At 37.8% G+C, this 27,922-nt stretch overlaps 1 protein-coding gene across 1 annotated transcript; it reads right to left on the bottom strand.

Annotated features, from left to right (window-relative positions):
* Window positions 1–130: 130 nt before the first annotated feature.
* Window positions 131–27,922, bottom strand: kif15 (kinesin family member 15). Its single transcript, XM_032548103.1, is given in 37 exon segments — window positions 131–563; window positions 641–772; window positions 1,688–1,820; window positions 1,921–1,958; window positions 3,048–3,114; window positions 3,195–3,298; window positions 3,441–3,605; window positions 4,760–4,852; window positions 4,940–5,086; window positions 6,029–6,151; window positions 6,247–6,351; window positions 6,433–6,480; window positions 6,482–6,520; window positions 6,605–6,683; window positions 6,777–6,862; window positions 7,540–7,690; window positions 7,763–7,884; window positions 7,886–7,929; window positions 9,302–9,407; window positions 9,482–9,610; window positions 9,687–9,854; window positions 10,817–10,958; window positions 11,991–12,132; window positions 12,211–12,388; window positions 12,467–12,676; window positions 12,750–12,841; window positions 21,991–22,126; window positions 22,211–22,333; window positions 23,271–23,396; window positions 23,479–23,688; window positions 25,687–25,866; window positions 26,115–26,212; window positions 26,292–26,329; window positions 26,431–26,507; window positions 26,588–26,774; window positions 27,501–27,531; window positions 27,770–27,922. Coding segments are annotated over 37 exon segments (4,143 nt in total). The 5' UTR covers window positions 27,789–27,922; the 3' UTR covers window positions 131–488.

The following is a 27,922-nucleotide window of genomic DNA, read 5'->3' on the forward strand; positions in this document are numbered from 1 at the left end:
ATTACAGAATGGAAGCCATCTTAGAACTATCCCCTTTTTCAGATGCAGAAAGAACCACTTAATCTTCTATAGAACCCACCTAGCATAGATTTTTCTTGCAATTTCTCTTTTTTTCAACTAAATCAAAAGATTGCAAGAAGTTGTACACAAAATTTAATGATTAAAAAAACAGTTCACAAAGATGAAACATACTGGCTGTACATCTTAATATGATAGAACAATAAAATGTTAATTAATGAGGAGATCTGTTGACCATTACAGCACCAGACAACAGTATTTAAACATTTGAAACATCAATAGATGTGCCTGAGAAAAAAAGTGACCAAAATAAACCCAACATGTTTCTATGACAGCTTGTTTCTCTGCAGGATATTGGGGATACAAGTTTATTTCTACCAGAATTTAGTAAGAAGATAGCTACCACAACTGGAATCACAAAGTTGGATAAAAAAAAATATAATTTGATTTGAAAACTTTAAGTCGAGACTTCACATCATGTCCGGCGACAGGATCGCAGAGTCGTCTCGCATCAGGCTGATCTCCGTTCTGAGTTTTTCATTTTCCTTCAAAACAAAAGCAGTAATTTTGTTGATGCTTTCATATTTTATCCCACCAAAACTTACATAACAAGAAAGTTTACCTCATGTAGTCTAGTATTGTCCTTTTTCAGTTTGACCAGGTATTCAATCCTCTGTTTGTGGTTCTTATGTCCGACGAGTTTTCCGTTCTCCTCTGAGAGTTTTTCATTCTGCCTACGCAGAACCTCGTTCTCCTGTCAGAAACAGATTTTACGGAATCAGTGATGTTTCTGCTGGTCTTTATGGAAGAAGATATGAGAACACTAATACTTTAAATATTCCCTTCTTCCTCAACATCATCAGTAAAAATCAGATAAGAGCATTTTGATGTGGTGGTTCATTTATGTGTTTGTCTTTTATGCTTGTCAGATAGAGAAACCTACGGAAGATGATTAAGGCCATCGAGGGAAAAAAAATTTAAACTTTTTTTCTCAGGATTTTGACTTTAATCTTCTAACATAAATCAGAATTCGGAAAAAAAAATTCTGAGAAAAAATTATTATGAGGAAAATATTGTGAGGGGAAAGAATAATTCTGGGGGAAACGGTCAGAATCCCGAGAACAAAATTATTGAGGAAAAAAGAATTATTGAGGAAAAGGTGAGAATTCTGAAGGGGGAAAAAAATTCTGAATTCTGAGAAAAAATTGTGAGGAAAAAAAAAGAATTCTGGGGAAACAGAATTCCGAGGAAAAGAATTCTGGAGGAAAAAAGAATTCTGGGGGAAAAAAGAATTCTGGGGGAAAAAAGAATTCTGGGGGAAAAGGTCAGAATTCTGAGAAAAAAATTATGAAGAACAAAAGAATTCTGGGGAAAAAGGTCAGAATTCTGGGAAAAAAAATTCAAGTGTATTTTTATTTTTGCAGTTTTGCCTTAATTACTGCTTTGAGTATGTTGTTCTCTCAGAAAATTACATTTATTTTTTTGAGTCCATGTCCTCCGTGAAACAATTCATTGATTACCAAATTAATTGACGATTATTGGAATAACTGATTCATTCCGATTAATCATTTCAGTCCTATTCAGAAGTATTACCAGCAGGGTGCCAGTCATTGTGCATGGCCTTGTGAATTTCCACTGTTTTGTCTTCAAACTGCTCTCCGGTTCTTACCTGGAGGAGTTTCTCCTCGTCGTGAACCCTCAGGTTCAGTTCTCTCAGCTCCAAGCAGCGGTTCCTCAGCTCAGTCGTTAACTCTTGAATGCAAGTCTGAGACTGAGCAAAGGAAGATTCCTGCTCCTGCAATCTAAGTAACAGAATCGAAAAACAAACCTGGTCAAACATCGAGCATCGTCAAAATATTAAAGTAAAGTCAGGATTCCTTTCACAAATTACTCAGCGCTTACTTTCTTTGAGCAGCAGACAGCCTCTGCAATATTTGGTTCTGGAACAGAAAAATCGTGTTATAAATAAGTCACAATAAATCAATTAATATCATCATAAATTAAAATCAGCTCAATAGTTTTATCAAATAAACAGGCGGTTCTGCTTGTTTTCCCTGTCTGAAAACAGTCATTAATAATTTTGAAGGCTGATTTTGTGTACAGAGATTTCATAATCCATTTTACTTATTCAATAATATTCCCACAGTAAAATTCAGGAACTTTTCAAGCATTTTCAAGGTAAGTTTTCAAACTTTTCCAGCACTACATTGGAGATAAAAACAATCCAAACAAACTAAAAACAAGACAGTTTCATTTCACTTTTATATATGATATGATTTATTACTGCTATAAATATTTTTTGTGGTCGTAACCAAGATAAACTAAAATATGACGCGTTTATATTTTGAAATGTGGTCAGAGAACAAAAAATTCCCCCAAATTTAATAACTTTAATGTATAAAATTCAATATGATCAGTAAATCATTCAGCCATTAGGACTAATAAATATTCATCACATTGAAACAATCAAACAAATCGTGTAGAGGAAAAGGCAAATTTTCACAACATGAAAAGAAAGTAAAAACAATCTCTATAAAAAGTTCTTTAAGTTCTCTGTCATTTAGGTAATAGAAATAATTTTGGTAATTCTAAGTAACCTACAACAAGAAAAGTTCAGTCTGATTTATCTTCAGAGAGTGAGAAACAAAATGAGCCTGTGTATTTTTATTAGGTGTTTAAAAATATCTGGCTTCATCTGCAAATAAACTTTTCCAAATTTAGGGTTTTAATAAAATGTTAGATTGTATTTTATTACAAAACCATTCAGCCCTTCAAGGACTTTGTTTGAAAATCAAACCTTGAAAATACTTAACTGAAATTAAACATTTTCAAGGATTTCAAGCACCTGTACGTACCTTGTTTATTCTTTCAGTTATGTGAAGGTTTTTATTTCTGTTTTATTTATTGTTTCTGTTTATTCTTTTAGACATTGAAAACTGTCTCAAAATGGCAATAATATCATTTATCGCAATAATTTCTGGGACAATTTATCTTGAAATGTGTAATTGTGAGTGAATAAAGATCCAGACCTTTTCTGCTTTCTCCTCCTCCAGCTGCTTCAGCACAGCCTGCCGAAGGTCTTCACCCAAATCCTCACTGAAAAAACAGGAAGATGTTGTTTAGTTCCTCTGATAAAAGGTGAATAATGGTGAATGTATTCAGTGAAGAAAGCCAACCTATTTTTATTTCCAGTCGGAGTTAGCTGGCGCTCCTTGGTGTAAAACTTTTCAAGCAAACCTTGGATCTCCATTCGAACTATTTCTTTCTCTCTCAGCTCCTCCTGGAGAAATGCACAATATGAATATTGATAGTATTAAAATTCAACCATGATATAAATACTGTACATTCACGTGGTCTGAAGCTGAAAGGGAAAACTATAAGTCATTTTTTAAAAGTAGGTATAGAAATAATTTTGTTTGCACCTTGAGTCTTTGGATCTCCTCGTTTTTGGCGCTCCTCTCACCGTTCAGCTCGGCTAGAAGAAGCTCCATGGTCATCATGGAGGAGCGCCGGTTCTCCAGCTCTCGCTCCTGGCTCTCCAACACTTCGGTCAGATCTCTGTTAAAGCTCCCAAAACCACAGGGAGTCTGAAGCATGGAAAGCAAAACAGATAAATATACACATGAATGCATGGACAGGGTTTCTGCAGCTTTCAGGAACTGAAATGTCAGACTTTAAGACCATTATCAGTGACTAAAATGTACAAACTTCACCCATCCAACCGGCAATAAATTTGTGCTTAGCAAAAAAAGCTAGCTAGTAACAGCTTATTAGCATCTAGTTAGCGGTAGCCTCAACCACCACAGAATGTAATGAAGATGTCTGAGTGCACCTCAAACTTTTGCCTGACAGAGAAGTCACGCAAGAAAAAAAATGACAAAGAATATACAATTAAATAGTTCTGCCACGATAACATTAAAGACCTGTTATTAACATATCAAAAGCCAGACTTACGTTTTTATAATTAATTTAACACATTTAAAGGCCTTAATTTTAGATTAGAGCTCAAATGATTAATTGAATTGATCATGATTAATCCAATTAATCTAAATATTTGCGATTAATCAATTATTGAAATAACTGTCAAATAATTCAGTAATTAATCGCTAACTGTAATATACTGAAGTTAATATGCTAAAAGATCAGAATATCCATAACAATAATTGAGCCAAAATTGCACAAATAATAATAATCTTATTTTGTAGATAAGATTAAAAAAAAACTTTATAAATTTGTTCTACCAAGTGGCATAGTTAAATCCTCACCTGGTTAAATTCTGTCCAAAACAAAAACTCCTGTTAAACATCTGTTGCTGTCCAATTATTAATTGGTTATTGCAAAATTTAGTCAAGTAAAATGCAAATAATAAAACATTCATTAAAGGAATGCTGTTATTTAAAAAGGAACATAATATAATTATAAGGAATATAATTATTTGTTTATTTGTATCTTTTAATGTATTTCTAATATAAAAAAGCTTAAGTGGTTAAATGAAAAATCTGCAGAATATGTAAATTTTGTTATCCAATGAATCGATTAATCATCTGAACATTGTGGCTTTAGTAATTACCAATTATTAAATCTATTATTTTAGTACTTGATTAAATAATAGTTGCATTCCTATTTTAGATACATGAATATAAGACTTTGTAAGGATGTGCAGACAACCTGATGATGCATACGCTTCATCAGCGTATCTATTGGGATGTTAGCGATATAACCAAAAACAAAGAGTTTTTACCCTATTTACTGATTTAGGTGTGACCGTCGCCTCAGTGGGTCTGAATCCTCCATTTCTGACCGTTTTCTCAACAGCCTCTTGCTGTTGTTGCACCTGGTAAGAAAAACATTGTGGTGTTTTGAGTCAATCATGACCTTTTTTGTTTGTCCTGTAATAAAAAGGTAAACAAATAAAGTTTACCGTCTGCTCTAGATTCTTTATGATGAGCTCTTTTTGCGCTGCTTGCTCCTGTGCTGCATTCAGGAGGCTTTGCTGCTCACCGCAGACCTTCGTGAGTCTCTCAACCTCCTCAGTAGCATAAGTTATTTCTTCCTGCAATACCTCAACCTACAAAAAAAAATACAAACTTAAGCAACTGTATTAAACAGCAAATAATTATTAAATAAGAGCAAAACAGTGCTGCTTGTCACAGGCGAAAGTAAAGGGAAACTTTCACCAGGTTAAAAGTAAGGCTGGGCGATAAATCGATTTTATCGATTGATGAAATTTTTGATTTTGAAAGATTTATTATTTTGAAAATTAGTCTTTTGTGGGGTTAGTAACTCTTTTGGTCTCCATAATTTAGAGTGATGTCAGCAGGTCCAAGGCGGCCATCTTGTTTTATGAGCGTCTTTTACAGCGTTTTTTTATTTAGCTGGACTTTGAATTCAAGTCAACTCTACGAAAAAATATAAGGGTACGTGTTTTTTATAGCAAGAATAAAGTCTCATAATTACAAAAATACAATCATAGATATACGAGAATAATTTCATATGATGATAAAGTCAAAATAACGAGAAATTAATATTACCAGAATAAAATAAAAAAGTTGTAATGTAATGTAAATAAATAAAAAAAGTTAACAATCCAAGCGTTTTTGTTTTTTTTATATTAGAACATCTTTTTTCACATAATTTTAAGACTTTCTTCTGGTAAAATTGCATCTTTATTCTGCTACCATTATGACTTTATTATCATAATTAAACAGAAATTCTCACATCCTGACTTTAATAGTCTGTCATACAACTCACAGAAAGGATGACTGAAGTAAAACTTACTTTTGAAAATATTTTCAGTCATCTGTAATTTCTTTATTAGAAACAAAAACAGCAAAAAACAATCAATTAAAATCAGAAATTGGCTCTAGTTTGAGAGAAATCTAAGATTTTATTTTTAAGCCGTATCACCCAGCCCTACTTTGCCTCATCAGAGGAGTAAAATGTGTGCTTAAGGCAGATTTCCGAGAGTAAACTTTGCTTCACATACAGAATTATAATCTCAGTAGATTACCTCTATCTTGTTGGACGCCATCTTTTTCTCCATAGTTTCTTTCAGTTCACCGATTTCAACCTGCATCTTCTGGTTCTGCTCTCTCATGTTGTCCCTTTCACAGCAGGCAGAATTATACTTAGCCTGGAATAGATTTAATTATCACATTAATTTAATAAAAACTGCCAGAAAAAGCAGTGAAACAATGAAAACTGATTATCTAAAAAGAGGAAGAGCACCATCAGGTCTTCAATGTCTCCAGACAGATGGATGATGTTTTCCTCCTTGTGGCTCAGCTCGGCACGAAGATCTCTGGTTTGGTTCATGAGGTCTAACAGGACATCCTGATGAAGAGCACAGAGACGTATTCGAACACACAGCAGACATACAGATATCGCATTTTACAGCAGAAGAATTCGGTTTACTTTGTCGTGTTTAATCTCCTGCTCCAAGCTGGTAATCTTTCCGTTTGCAGGAGGTCAGATTCTGCTCCAGATCAGCAAGTGTGGATGACTTAAAAACAAAAAAGATGAATTAAAACTGTGGATTATTCTTAAGCCAAATATGTGTTGTTTGCAGACTCTTATTTTGACCAACCAGGTTTTGATTTTGTAGCGTTAAATCTGAGCCTTGTTTTCTGAGCTGTGTGTTCTGCTCCATGGTTTCAACCAGTTCCCTGAAGAAAAAGAAACATTCGACATGTTGGTGTTTGAGTCATAATAATAAAAATAAACACTGAAATTTAAATACTCGAGAGTCAGAAGCTCACTTCGATGTGTTTTCTTTGTTTTCCTTCACTTGCGACATCAGACTGCTGGTGCGCTGCAGCTCAGCTTGCAGCAAATTATTCAAATCCTTCAACAAAAGGGAAAAAACATCAGAAACAGAACAAGAGCTGTGACTAACAATTATATTAGTATTCTATAAATCAATCATTCTGGTGATTAATCAATTAATTAGAGACATTTTTCACTGAAGTAATAAAAATAAAAAGATAATTCTGTCTCTTTTTAAAATAAGAAGATAGACATTTTATTGAAAAACGTGATTCCTTTAGTGAACACTTAATCAATTGTAGCATCTGCTGCAGCTAAAAATAAAACTTTTAACATCAGAATGTGAAAAGCTCAACCCTTTTTGCTTGACTCAACAATACACAGCAGGAATAATTTGTTATTTTTGAATTAAGCAAGTATAGCAAAAGGTGCTTAAAAGGAGACTTTTTTGTTTTTAATGAATTTGCATTTTGTGTAGAACATGTTTAAAGAGCTCTTTTTTTATCTTAAATGCAAAATGCACATATTTTTTGTGCAGTTTAGGCTTACTTATTGCTCTGATTGTGTTGTTCTTTCAGCAAATGGCTGAATTTCTTCAGTCTATATACTCAAGTTAACAATTAATCAATTGCCAAATTAGTTGATGATTATTTCAATAATCGATAAGTCACGATTAATTCGATTAATCGTTCCGGCCCTGAACAAAACATGACTGGATTTCAGAAAGATTGTTGTAAAGTTGAGAGTTTCCATTACCAGGATCTCCGCTTTGAGCTGGTCGACCTCTTTCTGCCTGTCGCGCAGCTCCTGTCGCGCCTGATCAGCATCAAACTTGGCCTCAGCCTGCAGCTGGTCGAAGGAATCCTGCAGAGTTCGGTGCTGTTCCAGAAGCTGCTCCCACTCCAGTCTGGAAAAAGGATGCAGCAAATTTTAGCACATAAACACATGAGAGCAGAGAGCACATCGAGCTTCGGCTTACTGGACTTTGTCGAGTTGGAGCTGGGTGCTGATCAGGTTGCTGGAGAGCCGACTCATCTCTTGCTGATGCTCACTCTGAGTTTCTCTGAGCCCGTTCTTCACCGAGGTCAGCTCCTTGTCGGACTGACTGCAGGACCAAACGCAGATCTTGGATCTCGCTCCTCAGAACTGAAAGTCAGAGAGGAAGCCATCCTGAGCTGAAGTCAAAGCCAGGGGTTCTGCAGGTTTCACCAACTCAAATTTAAGACTTTGAAAGACCTTTTAAAACCATTACGAATGGAATTTAAGACCTATTTCTCCAAAGAAGTGTACAAACAATAAACTTGCACTTACCCATGACGGGTGCAAAAAAGCTAGCTAGCTAGCAAAGGTTTATTAGCAGCTAGTTAGTGGTAGCCGCAACTGTCTTGAGTCACAGAATGCAATAAAGATGTCTGCAATTTGCCTGACAGAAAGGTCCGGTGAGAAATAAACAAGAATACAATTGAATGTAGGATTAAATAGTTCTGTCATGACAAAAATTATGACCTGTAATTAACATCTTTAAGGCTGGTTTACTATAAGAGCTTAAGATATTTTAAGGCCTCAGTTTTACGTACCGTACATGGATTTAAAATTTTTAAGACCACAATGAATTCAATTTAAGACCAATTTCTCCAAAGCAATTTACAAACTTTGTCCAACAAACTAGCAATAAATATGCAGTTACACATGATAGACACAAAAGAGCTAGCTAGCTAACTGGTAAGCGTATGTTAGCAGTGAGTCAAAGAACACAATGAAGATGTCTGCGCATGACTCAACCTTTTAAGTGACAGAAAAGTCCTGCAATAAAAGAAATATATGTTTATGTATGACAGGCCTATGAGCTATGCGAAACATGTTCATTACATTTTTGTACAAAATCATTCTTAGATAATAAGATTTTAGTCACTTTTGAGATCCTTTCAGAATGAGCTGTTTTAGAGCCTCCTGTCACTTTCAATCCAAATTAGCTGCAGTTGGCCACAATCCCCAACTCAACGTTTACCCTGGTACGTGAAAGTGGCTGCAAACAGATGCACAATTAAGTAACCATACATCTTTGAAAAGCAGAAGTAGGAGCCTCCAGCACAACCAACAAGAATGCAGCAAGTGGTTTCTGAACAGTAAACCAAAAACAAAACACTTGTCCTTTATATGCCCCTAAAACTTTTCCAGTGCATGTAGCTAACCAAACGTGCTGGAGTTCCGCTTGGGTTGCTAGGTAACAGGCTGGGCTTCACTGGGGTTGCTAGATAACAGGGCAGTCCCTGCTGATTTGTGACGATACATTCTGAAAGCTTGTGAAACGGCTCATTTTCCAGACACCAAAAACCATAAACTTATTGCCAAAAACCTAGTTTTTTTAAGCACTTAAGCTGCTTTTAGAAGCAGTTGAGACCCAAACTGAAATATAAAAACATGCAAAATGTGAATTTTGCATAATATGTCCCCTTTAATTTATTTTTGAGGAGATAAGATATTTTACAGCTTTAGTTTTAGACTTTTTAAGCCTCACCGTCTGCAGCTTGTTGTTCAGACTGAAGGCTCTGCTGCAGGGCGTTAACCGTTTCCTGAAAGCTGAGCTGATCTTTGCTCCTACTGGCTCGTTCTGCATGAAGTTGCTGCAGAGGATGCATGTCAGACATGATTTAGAGACACAAAACAAAATTTGAATAACTTCAGGTGTGACTCTTACCTCCCCTTTCTGGCGTGACTCCTGAGAAATCACAGCGATCTGCTCCTCCAGCTTTGCAATTTGCTTCAACAACTTGCTGTTATTCATCTCCTCCTCATTTAGCTGTGTTTGGACACGACTCACTTGATCCTGGATGACAAACATTTAAAGGTTAAAGGAGGAGCTTCTGACTGCTGCATGTAAAAGACAACCTGCATTAGCGCACCTGAACGTGACGCAGCTCTTCTGTCAGGGCCATCTCCGTCATGTCTGACGGAGGCTGCTCAGACCAGATGTCTTCTCCGTCGTTTTCAATCCCGTTCAAATGTTCTGGACTGGAGAGCGGAATGAGCCGTGACCGCAGGTTGTATGCTTTAGTGGGCGTGGTAAGAATCTAATTAAAAAATAAAAAATAATTTTAAAAGATGTTTTAAAGACGACACACAGATTTGGCTACAATATTTTCCAATATTTCACTTAGATAGCATGTCTGATGAGAAGAATCATGAAGTCGAAAACAGATTTTTACATGAATTAAAATATATTTTCTTACTGTCTGACAAATTTTTTTTTCCATATTTGCTAAATACAAAAAAAGGTTACTTAGTTACATATTTTTAGTTTTTTTGAATCTGCACATTCTACAAATTTTTCATTAAAATATTAGAGCCTTTTAATGCAATATTAGAAATACAAGAGGAAAACAAACAAATAATTAACAAATTTACTGCCAAAAATGCAATAAAATAATAATATATTAGTGTTTGTTTGATTATTTGCAGCTAAAAAATATCCCAACATGTAAAAAGCTCAACTTATCAATACAGTTTATTGATCATTTTGTGGTGATTATTTTTTCGATTAATTAATTATTGGATTGCAAGAGGTGATAAATACAAGGTTGTTTTTACAGAAGTTGGACTGGGTGAGGGGGAGAACATGTTTACAGATAAAGAGGGTTTTTTGTTTGTTTTTTATATCTAATCTGATTTTATCTTTTTTTGGATTAGCAACTGCTCTTGCTGTGTTTTTCTTTTAGCAAATTCACTTATTTGAGTCTGTGTACACCAGTTAATGATAAATTGGCTACTATATTAGTTGATTATTTTAATAATAAATTGTTTCGACCCTTTTCAGCCAGTATCTTGGACTGATTCACACACTCCCATCCTGTTTATTCTTTTATACGACTGTTAAACATTCCTCTTTCTGGCATTTAGCAAACGGTAAACCTAACTGACATAAAACAGGACAATTTTAGTCTGATTTAATGCCAGACAATGGGAAACACAGCTATGTTTCTTCTGATAAAGTGAATGTAAACATTTGGTTTCAGCCATGTCTCTACATACTCACCTTTATTGTTTCTACATGAATCCTGTTGAGCTCAGAGACTTCGTGTTTTTTGCATGCATGAGTGGCTTCCAAAATGTTTTCCAGGTGCCTGTTGGACTTCTCCAGGTATCTTTTGTCAGACTGCAGCTGAGACAGCTGTTTCCTAAAAACACAAACCTCTGAGTCAAACGATGAACGACTCACAGGATTCATAAGTGAAATAAATCATTTTCAAGGCAGAACATCTGCAAATAGAGTCAAAAGATGCTAACTTCTGCATTTAATTACAATATAAAAGTGGAATAATATTTCTCAGTTTATTTTGTAGTTGACAGCAGAAAACTGAGTGTAAAATTAAGAGTTTATGTTTGTGAAAGACATAAAACGCAAAGAAACCAAGAAAAAAATAAATCTATATTCAGACTTTATTCTGCTACACAGATATTATTGATGAGGATTCAACATTAAGCTCATGAAAAGTTCCTTTTTAAAAACAACTGAGATTTAAATACCAGACAATAGTAACACTTATTAATTTATATTATTTGTGAGTTAAATATATTTTTATCCATTTTACTAATATCGATTGTCACTCCAAAAAAGGATTTCTGATTTAACTCGTTTTTAAAATACATGCATCTACTTTGTTTTCTACTTCAATATAAAACTACAATTAATATCAAAATGTTCGCTGCAAAGCTGGTTAGTTTTTTGATTGCTCCTTCATGTAGCACCTCGTCTGAATCAGCCCTATAAGGGTAAAACTTAAGAAGTTTGTCGGTTGCTTATATTTCAGAACAGAATCGCATTAAGTGCAGTTTCCATCCGGCAACCGACTCCGCTTGGACCGTTTCTCTTCCCTCTTCTGGACGCCATCTTTGTTTCTGTCAACAGCTCCACTTAAGAATGATCAGGGCGCCCTCTGTTGGACACAGGCCAAACTACAACAAGAAAAGGTCTAAGCGCCCGGTATTCATTAATTAAATGGAATTAATTTTAATATAAAAAAACATTAATCGACAATTAATTGTAAATTTATTAATTCCATTCTTAATAAATACACTTTTTTCAGATCTTGTTTGATCTTGTTAAAGATTAGTGGGTACACTGTAAACTTTCTTTACATTTCTAATTGACTAGTTTTATAAACTGTCTTTGTGCTTTCATTTTCTAATTAATTTAATTTATTACTTACTTTGTGATATCTTTGTACTCCTCAAAAGCCTGCAGGACAGCTGTGAGCTCCGACTGTTTCTGCAGCAGTTTAGCGTTCAGCTTTTCGATCGTGGCTGCAGACGCAGAATCTGTCGCAGACGAAGTTGAAGCGGCCGTAGAAGCTGTGGAGGAGCAACAGGTGATTAATAAAACTGGATGTAAACAATATTCTCCAAGATATCTGATGCCAAGAGTTTTACCTTCTGTGAGTTTTTCTGACTCCAGCGCCTTTCGAAAGGCTTCCTCCAACTCCGCTGCAACTTGAGTGGAAACTTCTTCACATTTAATCACAGATTCAAGAGATCGCAGCAGACGGTTCTCTTCTCTGAGGCTGTAATTCTCTGCTGCGTATCGAGTCATCTTTGGATGATGGTCAACCTTAAAAGCAACAATCTTTTAGATAATGAAATTATCCACATTAATCCGTATGGGAGAATACTAAAATCTGATTTTTACCTGATCACCTAAGATCTTAACCTCTTTTTTCAGCTGGTCAATCAAAGCCTGAAACTCGGCGTCCGTCGTTGAGCTTTCTCCCGCCTTCAGCTTCTTCTCCAGACGGGAGATGTGGTCTTCTCTGAACCTGATGATCATTCTGCTGGAGTGGATGAACTTGTCTTTCTGGGTCCAGGCCTCCTCCAGCTGAGCTACCTTCTTGAGCAGGATCTGATAAACGGTAAATGAAGCCGTCAGAACTCGCAGCCCAACAGCTTCCCAAAGTAAATTAAAATCCCTTCACCTTCTTCTCCTCGTTTTGCTTCTTCCACAGACGCACAGCAGCCATGTACTTCCCTTTATACAAAACATCCTGCTGATTTTCAACTGATGGACCTGGAAGGAGTTTAAGAACAAGAACCCAGTAAGGCTTGAGTGGCATCAATTTGTAAGAACATTTGATTATTAAAATATTAAAACGATTAATCTGATTAATCAATTATCAAAATAATCATCAACTAAATTAGTAATCAATTAATTGTTACCTATATTGTACAGATTCAGGTTATTTGCTGAAAACAATAACATATTCAGAGCAGTAATTAAGCCAAAACTGTGCAAAAATAATCCCTACATTTTGTATTTAACATAAAAATAAAAAAACATTTCTGTAAATATGTTATAAGCAGAATTCCTCAAGTGGCATAGTTTTAGCTTAAGGAATGTGTGTTATTGGATTTTAAGCAAAATTTATTTCTGATTCTCATTTAAAAATTATATTGAATTATTTATTTTAATTTTTAATGTATTTTTCATACAAAAATCCGCAGAAAATGCCAGTTTTCTTATCTGATTAATCGATTAGACATCAGAATGATCAATTACTAAAATAATAATTATTGCAGCTCTAATGCATTTTAAGAAACAAAAGATTAAACCTTTCAAAAATCAAATTATTTTTTTTAACTAGTGATATGTAACCTAAGTGTCATCTTAAACCTTCATGTCCTCTGATTTTCTACTTTTGCCTTTTAGCCTTAAATCTCGCGATGTTTTAATAACCTTAGGAGTGATTCTCGCGAGATTATTTAGCCAATCGTGGCTAAGTATTGGGGTCACGTGTACCGTCGCAGTTTATTGGCTCGGTATATTAGCTGGAGCGAAAGGCATGAAGGTTAGATCGCGTCGGAAGGAGCAGAGCTGGCAGGAGCCCATTATTGTGAGCCGGAAAGGGAGATGGAAAAGATCCGGTAGTATGACACAAAACTGTGGAACTGGCCAGATGGATGGCGAGCTATGAGACCAGGCCTAGAGCCAAGGAAAGAATTCACCTGTTGGTGATTAAGGACTGTTTACTTCTCCTACCCAGCCGGTAGGAGAATCCTACAAAGGACTCTGCTCCTTCTTTGATTGGACTTTCATTTACCCAAGACGTGAATCAAGCTCCGGATACTCGCCTTGTGGTGAGCCTGATTGATCCCCATTCGGGGTGGATGGACTAAGGGGGGGTGTGAGATGAACTTTAACTTTGGGACCGATTAATTAATTAGTTTTGTTAATTAATTAGTTTGTCGTTTGTTGTTTTTTTTCCCTTGTATTTTTCTTTTTTTTTATTTCATTGTTTTTTTTTCCCCCTTTTCTTTCATTCATGCCTATGTTTCATATCCCAATGTGTGGTTGTAAATATGTAAATATAATATTCACATTGCAAATACAAAATACTCGCAGCTGCAAAACTCTAGCCTACCTGCTCCTTTTTTGAGTCGCACCTACTCTTCTGAAAAAGGGAAGAAAACCTAGCCTGTCTACTTGGTTAAAAGCTATTTTATATTGAATAACAATTCAGTTATTTCAAATATGCTACATACATTTGTGGCGAGCTAGCCAGGAGCAGTTGTACAGAAGCTGGATTGTTGCAGTTGCTAGTTGTTGCTAATATGGATGTTTTGGTGAAATGTGGGGTTAAAATACCTAACGCAGTGTTGATTAGACATGCAACGAACTCAGAGACTGATAATGAAGTGGCTGATTTTCTGACTGGATATGGGTTAATGGAAAAGTTCGAATTCATAACTGATTCTGACTCAGATTTTTATAACTGCATAATTTTTGAGTTTTCATCAGGGAGTGCTTTGGAGAGGCTGCATAAAATCTTGCCTTACTCGTATGTTTGCCAAACTAAAAAAGTTACTTATGAAATTGAAGAGCTGTCAGTAGTTTGCTCTGAGTTAGAGACTAAAATAAAAACTGAAACGTATCTGAGTGAAATGAAAACTGTGGCTAAACTCACAGGTCAGGATTACACAGATGTCTTCAGGCGTGTAATGTCTCTGCTGGGCCAATCCATCACTGAACTTTGTCCAGTCCCATCTTCTTTGAAGACTTCCCCAGAAGAAGAGGATTTGGCCATGGCTGCTTCCCTTACATCAAAGATGGCAACCAAGGGTGGTATTCATCTTAAATCAGAAGATGTCGCTGCAGAGGATGGGGAGTCGCCACACGTTCAACCTGATCCTACAGCACGTTATACGTCACGTCCTTCTGGACCTTTTCCAGCCATGTCTTTATCAGATATCAACCCACCTGGAGTCCAGAGGTATGTGGTTGAGCACATCATGAAAAGTGATGACAATGCAATACACATGTCCTCATTGAAACTTAGATCATTTTCTGGTCGAATTCCAAGACCACAACATGAAACAGACTATGAAACTTGGCGATCTAGTGTTGACCTACTGTTAAAAGACCCTGTTGTATCAGAACTACAGCGTTCTAGAAGGATATTTGACAGCTTATTACCACCAGCTGCAGACATGGTTAAACATCTTCAACCGGATGCTCCTCCTTTAATTTACCTCAGAATCTTGGATTCTGCCTATGGAACAGTCCAAGATGGCGATGAACTTTATGCAAAATTTATGGAGCAGTTTCAAGATGCAGGTGAAAAGCCATCAGTTTATTTACAACGCTTGCAAGTGACTCTAAACCATGCCTTACGGAGGGGTGGAGTATTGGCTGCTGATTTTGAAAAGCATCTGCTGAATCAATTCTGTCGTGGATGTTGGGATAACACCTTAATTTCTGAGCTCCAACTTAAGCAGCGCAAGTCAAAACCACCGTCTTTTGCAGAATTGTTGTTGTTGCTCAGAACAGAAGAAGACAGAGAAGCTGCCAAAGCTCAGCGTATGAAACAGCACCTTGGCTCCAGTAAACCCAGGGCTAGTGTACATTTACATCATGCTTGTGCACCAGTTGAAGAACAGAGTGCTTATGATAATTTGACGACTATCACCAAAGAACTTGCCAAACAGTTGGCTGATATACAAAAACAGTTGGCTGCTTTTTCAAGTGTTCAGTCTGGTCAGAACCCGGCTGTTTTGCCAAAATCTATGCATGTTGCTAAGTTCAATCAGACCCCACAAACTAGTAAAAGTACATCTCAACCCTCTCACAAAAAAGCAGCTTCATCACCCAAGCCAGGTTACTGCTACAACTGTGGGGAAGATGGACATATAAAACCCAAGTGTGACAACCCTCCTAATCCTTCATTGGTTGCTGCTAAAAAGAAACAGTTGATGGAAAAGCAGAAGAAGTGGCAGAAAATGAACTCGTATAGTGCCCTGTCGTTAAACTGAGTCAGGTTCTCGTTGAGGGGCGAACGGGAACTGCAGAGGACCAGCAAAGTCCCACTAAGCAGACACCTATGAGATGCACCAAGTTGTCTCATGTAATTCCTGAGGCTGCAGAATTGCCACAAGGGTTGATTGGTTCAAAATGTACTGGTCAAGTAATAATAGCTGGTCAGCAAGTTCAATGCCTGTTAGATACAGGATCCCAAGTTACCACAATACCAGTTTCATTTTATAATCAGTATTTTTCTCATCAACCTGTGAAACCATTAAGTGAGCTATTACAAGTGGAGGGAGCTGCAGGCCAAGCTGTCCCATACTTGGGGTATATAGAAATGATAGTCATTTTTCCCAAAGAGTTTATTGGTACTGATCTGGATGTTTGTACTCTGGCACTTGTGGTTCCAGATGTTAAAAGTGGAACTCAGTCCCAAGTTCTGATAGGAATGAACACGCTTGATTCATTGTATGACAAACATCTGAAAGATGAACATGTTAGCTTTAGCCCAGCCAAGTATTGCTATAAACCTGTTCTCAAGCTGCTTCAGTTACGTCATCAGCAGACCCAAGAACCCAGTGTATGTGATGTAGCATTAGATAGTGAGTCACCTGTATTTATTTCAGCAGGCCATACCAGGGTTCTAGAAGGCTACGCCCGTACCAGCTTGCTGCCGGTTAGCAGTTGGGCATTAGTTGAGCAGCCATCTACTCCTTTGCCGGGAGGATTGTGTGTGAAAAGTTGTCTGGTGTCATTGCCCAAACATACGCCTCATAAGATCCCAGTGGTTATCACAAATGAGTCAAAACAGAATATAACATTGTCACCGCCTGCTATTATTGCAGAAATTACAGTGTCACCCCAGCTCCTTTCTGAGGTTTCCTGCTGTAATGTGCAGCCCAGGAACACTGACAAAGTTGATCTCCAGTTTGAATTTGGAAATTCTCCGATTCCTCCTGATTGGAAAGAACGCGTTATTGCTAAACTTAAAGAAATGCCAGAAGTGTTTTCTCATCATGACCTTGACTTTGGATGTACTGATAGGGTGAAACATCACATCCATCTTCATGATGAGACCCCATTTAAACATCGTGCTCGCCCTATCCATCCAAATGATATTGAGGCTGTTCGAAATCATTTGCGAGATCTTTTGGAGACGGGGGTAATAAGAGAATCTGAGTCACCATTCTCTTCACCAATTGTAGTTGTTCGAAAGAAGAGTGGTGATGTTCGGCTTTGTATAGATTATAGAAAGTTGAACCTACAAACAGTGAAGGATGCTTATGCATTACCAAATTTGGAAGAGTCATTTTCAGCTCTTACTGGTTCATGCTGGTTCAGTGTTCTTGATCTGAAGTCAGGATATTATCAGATAGAAATGGAAGAAGGTGATAAGCCTAAAACTGCATTTGTGACTCCACTTGGGTTTTGGGAATTTAATAGAATGCCCCAAGGTGTGACTAATGCACCCAGTACTTTTCAACGCCTTATGGAGAGATGCATGGGTGATTTGCATTTAAAAGAAGTTTTAGTCTTCTTGGATGATTTGATTATATTCTCTGACACTTTAGAAGAGCATGAGAGTAGGTTGATAAGAGTGCTGCATCGGCTTAGAGATTATGGCCTTAAACTATCACCACAGAAATGTAAGTTTTTCCAAACTTCTGTGCGTTATTTAGGCCATGTAGTTTCTGAACATGGGGTTGAAACAGATCCAGAAAAGATAAGTGCTTTAAAATCCTGGCCAGTTCCACAAACTTTAAAAGAACTGCGATCATTTCTTGGCTTTGCGGGTTATTATCGCAGGTTCATAAATGGCTACGCTGCTATTGCTAAGCCTCTAAATGACCTGACAAGGGGATATTCTCCTGTGCGCAAACGTGTCAGTAAAACAACTATCACGCTGAAAAACCATGATGCAAAACAACCTTTTAATGAAAGGTGGACTGAACAGTGTCAATCTGCTTTTGAAACATTGATTGACAGACTGACTACAGCCCCAGTACTTGGTTTTGCTAACCCAAGTCATCCTTACATTCTGCATACAGACGCCAGCACCACTGGGCTTGGAGCTGCTCTCTATCAAGAACAAGAGGGGAAGCTACGAGTTATAGCATATGCTAGCCGAGGGTTGTCTGCCAGTGAAGCTAGATATCCAGCCCATAAATTGGAATTTTTAGCTTTAAAATGGAGCGTAACTGAAAAATTTCATGATTATCTTTATGGCTCCAGTTTCACTGTTGTTACTGATAACAATCCGTTAACCTATGTCTTAACCTCTGCTAAACTTGATGCTGCTAGTCATCGATGGCTTGCTGCACTGTCTACATATGATTTTAAATTGCAGTACCGTGCAGGCAGTCAAAACAGAGATGCTGATGCCCTCTCCAGGAGACCACATCCCCAGACACCTGACCCACAAAGAGAATGGGCTATGGTGCAACAGTTTATCACGACCCATATGAATGAAATGGAGGATGCTACAGAACTTACCTCAGATGTGATCAGAGCCATTTGTCACAGTTGTCTACTGAGAGGCCAAAGTCCAGATGGTCCTTTGGAGAGAAACATTACTTTAGTGGAAACTGTGAGTATGACCCCTACAGTTCTCCCTGACTTGTACATGGATGAGAACCAAGGGTTGCCAGTCCTTCCATCACTGTCCTTTTATGACATCAGGGAGAAACAGAGAGCTGATCCTGTTTTGAGAGAAGTTATTCATCAGCTTGAAACAGGAGAGGAAATCCCTCCAACGGTCAGGGCTGAGCTTCCTGATCTTCCTTTGGTGATGAGAGAATGGAAACGCCTTGAACTAAAAGATGACATCTTATATAGAAGAAGGCAGGATGGTGAGGTCCTATCATTTCAACTTGTGTTGCCAGAGGAATACCGTTCTATTGTGCTTTCAAGCCTTCATGATGATATGGGGCACATGGGGATTGAAAGAACACTTGACCTTGTAAGAGCTAGGTTTTTCTGGCCACGCATGTCTGTAGATGTAGAAACCAAGATTAAAACATGCAGTCGCTGCATTCGCCGGAAAGCGTTGCCAGAACGAGCTGCACCATTGGTGAATATCCAGACCAGCCGGCCCCTTGAACTCCTGTGCATGGATTATCTATCGATTGAACCTGATAAAAGCAACACTAAAAACATTCTTGTCCTCACAGACCATTTTACTAAGTACGCTATGGCTTTTCCAACAGCCAATCAAAAAGCAAAGACTGTTGCAAAATGTCTGTGGGAGAATTTTGTTGTGCATTATGGGTTTCCTGAGCGGTTGCACACGGACCAAGGGCCTGATTTCGAGTCTCACCTCATTAAAGAGCTCTGCAACATTGCTGGCATTAAAAAGTCACACACCACGCCATACCATCCCCGTGGAAATCCTGTTGAAAGGTTCAATAGAACTTTGCTCAATATGTTGGGTACTTTGGAGCCAGAGCAGAAAACTAGGTGGAAAGAGTATGTCAAGCCACTTGTTCATGCTTATAATTGCACCCGCAATGAGGTTACAGGTTTTACTCCATATGAGTTGATGTTTGGACGCTGTCCAAGACTTCCTGTTGACATAGCTTTCAACTTGCCTGTCAGAGATTCGTCATCCCAATCGCATTCTCAGTATGTGCAGAACCTCCGTTCTCGGCTGAAGGAAAGTTTTCAGCTAGCTTCTAAAAATGCAGAAAAGATGGCAAGAAGAAACAAGATTCGTTTTGATCAGAGAGTGAAACCAGCAAGTCTTGATGAAGGTGATAGAGTATTAGTCCGAAATGTGAAGTTGAGAGGCAAGCATAAACTGGAGGATAAGTGGGAGACAAACATCTATGTGGTGGTTGGTCGTGTGGGTGAGCTTCCTGTGTATATTGTAAGACCAGAAACGGATCCCTCTGGAGGGACCAGGACTCTGCACCGTGACCTTCTTCTCCCTTGTGGATTTCTTCCTCAGGCTGAAGTTGACCCACCAGCTTCCACACCGGCTCACAGGCCACAGACCCGCAGTCTACAAGAACCAGTGGAAGAATTGGAGGAAAGCCCAGATGAGGAGGATGAGGACTGGAGGGCATCTCGGTTTTCAGTTTTACCAACTGTGAAGGTCAGTGTTGAGGGGACATGCCCTACCCAGCCCATGAACAGAATTCCAGTTCCAGAGATGGAAAGAGAGAATTCTTCACCTGATGTGGACAAGTCGTCTCTACTGTCTGATGCTATGGATCCACTTCCAGTCTTGGAAAAAGTTCCTTCACAAGATCAGATGGACCCGGGAAATTCACCTGAACTTGAATGTGTTCCGGAGCTAAGCCCATCTGAAGATCTGGAGAGCCATGGCCCGGTAGAGACATCACCAAATTCGGCCATACCAGCATCATATTCCACAGAATCACCTATAGATGCTCATCAGGCTAGTGACGGTTTAAAGGCTGAACAGTCAATTCGTCGGTCTAGTCGAGAGCCAAAACCAATTAAGCGCTTTCAGTATGCTACTTTAGGAAATCCTTTAATTTCTGTAGTGCAAAATCTTTTACACAGTCTAGCTACTGCTTATGGTGAAATGGTTGCTGAACCTGTTTCAGATGCTCCTGTGCGTCATAGTGTTCAGATAATTTAGCATGCACCGGTGTTGCATGGAATTAAGGGGGGAGGATGTAACCTAAGTGTCATCTTAAACCTTCATGTCCTCTGATTTTCTACTTTTGCCTTTTAGCCTTAAATCTCGCGATGTTTTAATAACCTTAGGAGTGATTCTCGCGAGATTATTTAGCCAATCGTGGCTAAGTATTGGGGTCACGTGTACCGTCGCAGTTTATTGGCTCGGTATATTAGCTGGAGCGAAAGGCATGAAGGTTAGATCGCGTCGGAAGGAGCAGAGCTGGCAGGAGCCCATTATTGTGAGCCGGAAAGGGAGATGGAAAAGATCCGGTAGTATGACACAAAACTGTGGAACTGGCCAGATGGATGGCGAGCTATGAGACCAGGCCTAGAGCCAAGGAAAGAATTCACCTGTTGGTGATTAAGGACTGTTTACTTCTCCTACCCAGCCGGTAGGAGAATCCTACAAAGGACTCTGCTCCTTCTTTGATTGGACTTTCATTTACCCAAGACGTGAATCAAGCTCCGGATACTCGCCTTGTGGTGAGCCTGATTGATCCCCATTCGGGGTGGATGGACTAAGGGGGGGTGTGAGATGAACTTTAACTTTGGGACCGATTAATTAATTAGTTTTGTTAATTAATTAGTTTGTCGTTTGTTGTTTTTTTTCCCTTGTATTTTTCTTTTTTTTTATTTCATTGTTTTTTTTTTCCCCTTTTCTTTCATTCATGCCTATGTTTCATATCCCAATGTGTGGTTGTAAATATGTAAATATAATATTCACATTGCAAATACAAAATACTCGCAGCTGCAAAACTCTAGCCTACCTGCTCCTTTTTTGAGTCGCACCTACTCTTCTGAAAAAGGGAAGAAAACCTAGCCTGTCTACTTGGTTAAAAGCTATTTTATATTGAATAACAATTCAGTTATTTCAAATATGCTACAGATAACTAAAAATAAAAGCCAACAAACTGTTTTAAGTCTTTTATTAGGAGTTTTTTGTGTCATAAACCAATTAGTTTTATTTTAGAAGGGGTTACTTGTCCCTATGAAGTCAGACATTATAAGCAATGAGAGATCTGAACACGTACATTAATGTAAGAAAAATATGGACACCCCATTAAATGTTCAATTCTTGACCAGGAAATGTTCTTGTATTATTGCATTTTTAAATTTTTAATCTCTGAAAGACAAAATGGCTCAATTGCACCCAAACAAAAAGATCTGACCTAATAGTTGGTGTTAATCAGGCTCTGATTTCATACTTTTGAGTATTGACTTTGAAATTGTTGCTTGTGAAGTTCCTACTTGGAAGGATGCGATTATTTTACCCATGAAAGGCTGAGGTCCTCTTGGTGCAGAGTCTCCTGCTGAAGAGGTCAGAGCCTGAGCAAGCTGCTCCTTCAGCTTCTTCACTTCAGCCTGTAACTGCTTCACATTCCCCTGTGTGTCCTCATTAATAACAGCCTGCAGGAAACAAGAATCCCGAAAACGCTTTAACAAAACCACCGAAAGGTCTGTAGGGTTATGAGAGAAGGAATGATGAAACACCTTGTTCTTGATCAGCTTTGCTCTCTGGGCAAACTGCAACGTGGACAACGTTTCTCCAAAACACTTTGAACCAGGGTGAACATTAGCTATGATGTAGGTCTTTGCATTTCCTCCAAGGGAATCCTGAAATAATAAAAAGAAATGTAAACAGATACCATCCTATATGATCATTGAGAACTAGGGATGCAAACAATTAATGTTTTTTTTATTTAAATTAGTTAAAATCAATTAACTAATAACGTTCGCTTATATATTTTTAGTGTTGTAGTTTGGCCGCCATTCGGCAGAGGGCGCCGCTGGTCATCCTTAAGCGGAGCCGTTTACACAGAAACAAAGATGGCGGCGTGGTCGTTATGAAAGCCTAACGGTCGAAACAGAGTCTGGTTTGGAATGCAAAATGCACTTTATGCGGTTTAATTTTGAAATATAAACACTCGACGAACTTCTTAAGTTATCACCCTAGTAGCATTTTTATGGTAAATTAAATAGCAGCGTCAACTTGGCATTAAAAAAACTACTGATGTGCTACGATGACAGAGAAGCGGAGGGGTGACGCAGAAAATTTGTAACATTAAGGAAAAAACACGATGCTAATAAACGCGGTTGATTTAATGGAGCAAAGTTTTATCATTTCTCCAACCGCAACTACATACGGTAGTTCTGTTGACGTGGGATTAGCTGTTTCACATATTTTATTATTTTAAACTTTTATTTGCCACTCAGCAACTTACAAGGTTCTCTTTTTGTTATATTTTATAACAAAAAGTTAGTCCAGTAATGTGAGAAAAACACAATTTTTGTTTAGTCAGTATTTAATACAGCTGACACAAAATAATATTCTAATAGCTGAATAATAATTCAGCTTATTATTTAACTCTTCAGCTTATTATTTAGCCCTTCATGTTATGGAAATACAGACGTTTCTTGGTAGAGATGAAAACTTAGGTTTTTAAGAAAATGTCCACTTATCAATTAATCATTAGTTGATTTATAACTTTAGATTAACTCATTAATAGATAACTTGCATCCCTATAGAGAACGCAACACTACAGATGCTTACTTTAAGGAGGAAGGTGAGTTTAGACTCCCTGTAGCAGATGTGTCTGCTCTTTCCATTGGACACATCCACCAGGGCCATGATGACCTGACCCAGGCACATGAGGGAGCGATTGATGCTGCTGGCCTCCTGCAGAAGAGGACCAGACGCCATTACAAACGAGATTTAAAAAATAATAACCAGGACACGATTATCCGACAGAAAGCTGCACCTTGAGTCTGGACCCTTCAGCGTGGGTGTCTTTCTGTCTCTCAGATCCGGCCAGATCCACCAGGTTGAGCTGAGAACGTCGGATGTTCACCACCTCGTTGCGGGACTCCTTGGACTCCAGCGTCATGGTGAACACGGCGTGAGATCTGGAGGACTCGCGGTTCATGGAGGTGGAGGCCACACGCCGGTTTCTCCAGCCCATAGAAAGAACCTGCAGGATTTCAGAAGCAACGCAGGCTTTTTATCCTCCCCAAATAGTAACATTTACATTTTATGGTAAATTAAATAAATACAGAAATGTGGAGCCTATATGACTGCATGTAAAAAAAATTTTTTTTTTATAACTATCTGTTTTTTGTTTGTAAAAACAGAAATTAACTACATAAAACAAAAGTCAGAGATTAACTATATAACTGTAGCATTATGTGAAACTACAAATGAACATTACAAAAGCTTGAGACAGTGAATAAAGTGGCATCCTCTCTAAATGTTTTTTTTCTTCATTATAAATTATGTTTACTATGTTTTTCCCATTTATTCCAGAATTTGAAAAATAAGTTAATCTCTAAATTGACTGTCAATGTTATTTTTTCCAGAATTTGAAACATCTGATACTATCTGAACTAGGCCTGTCGCGATAAACGATAAATCGATTAATCGTACGATAAATTAAAACTATCGACGTCATTTCAATTATCGGCATTATCGTCTCTTCCGGCCTTTTTCTCTTTCTGTTGATGACACCGAATGAAAAAAGGCTCAACTCCGGTGCTCTCCACTGACTTCTCCCTTCCTCATTTCCTTAGTGTAAAGCCCAGCGCACACTACACGATCTTAGAGCTGTCGGCCGATTGTCGGCCCATTTTTAAAACCTGACAGACCACACATTAGCCGACAGAAATCCTAGGTATAACGGTTCGATCGGGTTCGGTCCTGCCGTGTGGTGTCCAACAATGGGCACAAAATAATGGCTACAAGTCCAGTGAACTAATTTTAAAACCAGGCATTAATCAATGCTTTACTACAATCTACCTGCAATGCATGTGGCTAGTGTCAGCGTAAAGTCCTGACTGAATGAAAATCATTAGAACCTATTTACGTCACGTTAACGAAGAACAGCTGAAAAGTTACCGGGTTTATCAACTGCGGTAGCAATTTCGCTCCAACTCCTCCTCTTGTCATTTCTATATTCTTTGCATGTTGAATAAACATTAATGTTGTTTCCACGTCGGCTGGACTTCGGGTTGCTCCGTATCAGCTGTATGGGATTCCCCGACGTAATTTCCCCTCAGAAAACACAGAGGAGAATCCGCCCTTTCTGATTGGCTACCTGTCACATTCAACAGGCTGCGTTAAGATCCCAGTTGGGGAAAACCCTGATTTAGATCGGAGCGGCAACGACGATCTACCGTAACACACCACACAATCTTAGAAAGACCAACGTTATAAGATTGTTGTAAGGGGAAAAATAGGAGCAAAAAATCATGTAGTGTGAACTACTGCATCAGGTAGTCGATGTGCCCATCTTCTCTATTTAAATCTAATTATTACTGAAGGGCAACATAATATACAGACTTCATAATCTGCACTCTTTTGGTTGAATGCAGTATTTATTTCCACTTTGGCTTTATGTTGTTTAGTTTTTATCAAGTACATTTTTTGTTAATGGAGACTGAGAATCCATTTTGTTTTTGGTTGTTTTGTTTATTTTGTTTATCAGCTCCAGTGTTAAGTGTTCTTTTGAAAATAAAGTGTATCTAACTTTGGCAGGAAATCGCATGCATTATTACGTCATTTCCATTAAATCAGTGTAAAAAGGTCTTCAAACAATATTATCGTTTATCGCAATAATTTTTTGAGACAATTAATCGCTCAGCAAAATTTGCTATCGTGACAGGCCTAATCTGAACACATTCTTGAGCGGTTGGTTATTTTTCTACAATCCGTTTTTTTTTGTCATTTCCTTTTTTACAATGGCATTCACCTATTTATTGCATTTCATGAGTTTTGCAGAAAATAGTTTTGAAATGTGGTGGAATGATTAACTGCATTGTTTACAATATTTTTGGGGAATGAAATTCCCTGAATATATGATAATAATGAGCAACTTTTAATTGTAGCAGTTTAATCTTCCTTCTTGTTAATGAACTGAGACATTATTGGAGCTTTACTGTAACCTGATTACTGTCAATGTTGTAATCTGTCCTACCTGATAAGCTTCAGATGCTGAGTTAACAAACTTCTCCACGGCTCCTTCGACAAACACGCCTTTCTTAATGTTCTCTCTGAGGAAAAGGCTGGCAGACGCTGAATCCAGCAGGTCGTAGATCTGTTCGTTGTAGATCTCAATAAACGAACATTTGCAAAGGAAACTCTTGGATTTTCCAGACTGTTTTAGAGGAGAATAAAGAGCAACGATGAGTAGAAACAACCAGATAAATAGACAGTGCTATGAAAAGTGCCTTGATTTGGATTTTTGATTCCTTTAATAAATTAAATCAACTTTTGCAAACTGCTTTTTGTATACACTTGTGTTATCTTTGAGATTAAAAACTGTTTAATCTAATCCGGAACATTTAACTGAGAAAAAAAAGTTACGCTTGTTCAGATTTCTTCTTCCTGGGTGTTACTACTCACCGTTTCCACTTCTCTGCCAATAAGAAAAAACAGATACTCGAAACTTCGCGGTATGACCCCCCTCAGCTCGTCTGTGAAGTTGTCCAGCTCAGACGGACCTGCAGCCAGAGGAAGACAGGTGTGACTTTGGTTCTGTCTGATGTTTCAGTGCAAACAGCGACAGCAGCGAATACACACCGAGCATGGTGAATGTTTTTCCTGAGCCTGTTTGTCCGCTGCAGAATCAAAACAGGAATCTCATCAACAGGTGAATTGAGGCATTACATGCAAAACTACATGTTTTTTTATTTCATAAAGTAAATCATATAATACTTACTAAGCAAATATAGTCCCGTTATATCCATTCATGCAAGACTCAACTATATTTTTGGCCACACTGGTGAAAACAGAATCCTGTTGCAGAATAAAAAACAAACATTAAAGATGTAGATTTATCCTTTATGTTTATGATAAACTGACTAAACATCCCAGACCTGAGATGTGTCCATGTCGGCCACATGGTCGTAGATGAAGGTCCGTGGTTCTGGCTTTGAGAGCAGACGGATGGTGTTGGGTGAGCTGACGTTCAGACACAGACTCTGATCCCCATCTGTGGTCAGTCCAGTACCCTGGGTCAGAGGTCGCACTCGTACAAAGACTTTGATGGAGTCGCTGTCCCCACTGCAATGCAACAAAATAACAGAGAATCATCCAACGGGCTGGCTGAGCTGCAGAATAACAAGTGAACATTTGATGCTGAGTTGTTTGAATTAGAATCTCTTAGCTGCACTAATTTTTTAAGAAGTGATCACAGAACACTGAATTTATGTATTTTTTCTCCACAGAAATAAAATTATACACTCAGGCTCAATACGGGTGACAACTATTTGAAGACGATTTATTCTGCATATCCTACTGATGCTTAATTGGACCGAGTCAAGCATCTTATTTCAAACTAGGCCTGTGCAATATGGCTTAAAAATAATAAATAATAATCTCTTCTTTAAAAGAAATTACAAATAAAAAAAAGTATGTTCAACAACTTGCTTTAATTTCAATCATTCCTTCTGGGAATCTACAGTAGTATGAACACAAACAAAAATAATCAAAAACAAAACAAAGTGACCAAAAAAGAGTAGATAGAAAATTTATTCTCACTACCCAATATTTAACATTAAATTAAAAGTATAAAGATGTATTTTTTTTTTTACATATTTGATACTATTCAGTTCAAATAAACTTCTACAAAAACACTTCATGACTCAGCTCCACACGTTCATTCCAGCTGGATTACTATACATATTGATATATTCCGTTTTTAAGTTCATATAGGTAGATTTTGTTCTTTCTCTGCACGTCTGTAAAAATAAAGAGCTGTATCTGAGTCGTGTCCTGAGCATTTATTACCTGGCAGCAAGAAGAGTTGAATCTCCAGATCCTGAAATGACAAAAGAAAAAATGAAGTCAGTCATATTAAATATTTCCCAAGTCAAGCCAATGAGGAGTTACAACAGATATCCGCAGATAAGCTAACAGTCAGAAATATTACAAAGCTTGTTTAAAACACACAAGTTTTAAGCTAGCAGTGGATTTAACTGCAGTACCGATACTAACAGAGACGAACATTACTATCCAGTTGAGCTAACCGAAAAGAAGGTTTCGAACTCCAATCTTACCTTTTCCACCGGAACTCATTGTAGCAAACGTTAATAAACCCACACGGAGTGAACCGTATGTTTGTCTTCAAAGTATCTGGAACTACAAAACTAAAAGATTTTAGCTAACATTGTTTACATCCTTCAAAATTGGCGGGCGGACTTGCTCGTCTT

This window comes from Xiphophorus hellerii, chromosome 19, assembly GCF_003331165.1.
Source record: "Xiphophorus hellerii strain 12219 chromosome 19, Xiphophorus_hellerii-4.1, whole genome shotgun sequence".
NCBI lineage: Eukaryota > Metazoa > Chordata > Actinopteri > Cyprinodontiformes > Poeciliidae > Xiphophorus > Xiphophorus hellerii.